The sequence below is a fragment of the Olea europaea genome, unplaced genomic scaffold (genome assembly GCF_002742605.1).
Source record: "Olea europaea var. sylvestris unplaced genomic scaffold, O_europaea_v1 scaffold680, whole genome shotgun sequence".
Taxonomy (NCBI): domain Eukaryota; kingdom Viridiplantae; phylum Streptophyta; class Magnoliopsida; order Lamiales; family Oleaceae; genus Olea; species Olea europaea.
Window position 1 is genome coordinate 637,708 of NW_019265184.1, and position 2,110 is coordinate 639,817.

Here is a 2,110-nt window from a genome sequence, read left to right on the forward strand (position 1 = left end):
TCAAATACCATTCTCTTCAACTTTAAATACTTTTGAAGTCTAAAGTTTGAACATTATGCAATATCAACAAAATCTTAACTTTTCATTACGGTATTAGTGAAATAGAGGATCAACAATAAGACAAAGAGTGTTAACACCTTTGCTATTGTCTTCTAATAAAGATGTAGTCTTTGTCCTCAAAACATACTAACTTAGCTTGAATCAATGATTTTATCTTGATCAAGCTTATATTTTATTTAACTTAGAATCAGTGACATGTTTTATCAATAATGCAAGAAAATACTCTATAGGTTTAGAGAGGGTCTGGACCTCACCTCCAACTAAAGATGCTAAAGTATAAATTTATTTTAAAGCCTGTTTGGGAATGATTTTGAGAATTGATTTTTTGATCGTTAGGAGAAAAGTGGAGTCCACCTATGAGAGAAAAAGTCAAATATGACGATTGAAATAGTGAAACAACGATCAAAAAATTAATTTTTTGGACAAAAAAATCACTCACAAACAAATTGTTAGTCTAAAGTCATAAAGTACACAAAAAGCAAAAGAAACTATACTGCATTCTCTTTAGTTATACATAATAATATTTCAAGATTGAATCTGTCTCCTAATCACTTTTAAATTCACTACTGAAGCAAGAAAACAATGAAACTCATATTAATCATGGATTGATAACAGATCTATTAGAGATAATACATGACGAAATGCAACTCAAAAAAATAGTTGAATTGTCGGTTATTTAGCTCAAATTCAATAAATGGTCGAATTGAAAACGTTTTCACTATGAATGGAAATAAAATAATAATCATTAGCTTTTTGACCCATTAAAAAGAAAAGGCCCCCCAAAATTACAAATGAAAAAAAAAAAAAATGTGATTTTTCGGTTTAAAACATTTAAAAGTAAAACTTCACAAATTCCCAATAAAATAAAATCATATTTATAAGCAGCTGTTACACCGCCTTAATCACCCTTTCATCTACCATCTATTAATACCCTCGCTGCTTTTAATCCTTACACAAACGCGCTCTCTCTCAACTTCGCTTTGTATTCCTCCATCTTTTCCTCTCTTTGAACTGCAATAAAATGGATTTGGGTATGGTGTCTAAGGATTCTAGCTGGTGGGTTTTCACTCTACCTGCATTCCTTGGCTCTAAAATTATTCTAGATGAGTATATACTTCTTGCAATATCACTGGCTTCCGTATTTCTTGCTGTTTTTACATGGGTTATTTCTCCTGGCGGCTCAGCTTGGAAAAATGGCAGAAATCGACATGGAGCTGTTCAAATCCCCGGGCCGAGAGGTTTACCAGTATTCGGAAGCCTGTTTAACCTCAGCCGTGGCTTGGCTCACCGCTCTTTAGCCGCTATGGCTGGAGCTTGCAAAGCTAAGCAGCTCATGGCGTTCAGCCTCGGTGCCACCCCTGTTGTTGTGGCTTCTGACCCTCTTATAGCAAAAGAGATTTTGAACTCACCTCACTTTGCTGATCGGCCTATTAAACAGTCGGCTAAGAGCCTGATGTTTAGCCGAGCTATTGGGTTTGCTCCTAATGGAACCTACTGGAGGCTCCTCAGACGCATCGCCGCCTCGCACCTCTTCGCTCCCCGCCGCATTGCGGCGCATGAAGCAGGCCGTCAAATGGACTGCTCCACCATGTTGAGGAACATAGAATGTGAACAGACACTCCACGGGAGAGTCTCTTTAAGGAAGCATTTACAAGCTGCAGCCTTAAATAACATAATGGGGAGCGTTTTTGGTAAACGTTATGACCAGGTTGGGGATAGCGAGGAGCTTAAGGAACTGAAAGGCATGATTAGAGAAGGTTTTGAGCTTTTAGGTGCTTTCAATTTTTCAGATTATTTGCCGTGGATTTCTTACTTCTACGACCCGTTTAGGATTGTTTCTCGTTGCGAAGAACTCGTCCCACGGGTTCGAAAACTGGTGAAGGGAATAATTGAAGAACACAAACTGAAAAACGAAAGCGAAAATATTACTGATACTGATGATTTTGTTGATGTTTTGCTCAATTTGGAGGGCGAAGAGAAGCTGAATGAAGATGATATGATTGCTGTTCTGTGGGTATGTTCCAGTTTCATATCTTATGCATGTTGCACC

General features: G+C 37.5%; 1 protein-coding gene across 1 annotated transcript in view; it reads left to right on the forward strand.

Annotated features, from left to right (window-relative positions):
• Nucleotides 1-1,004: 1,004 nt before the first annotated feature.
• The window catches only part of LOC111390400 (cytochrome P450 78A7-like), a 19,106-nt gene continuing 18,000 nt past the window's right edge, over nucleotides 1,005-2,110 (forward strand). The window contains exon 1 of the mRNA XM_023015437.1: nucleotides 1,005-2,074. Coding sequence (XP_022871205.1) covers nucleotides 1,082-2,074 — 993 coding nt within the window. The 5' untranslated portion in view covers nucleotides 1,005-1,081. The remainder of the gene's footprint in view (nucleotides 2,075-2,110) is intronic.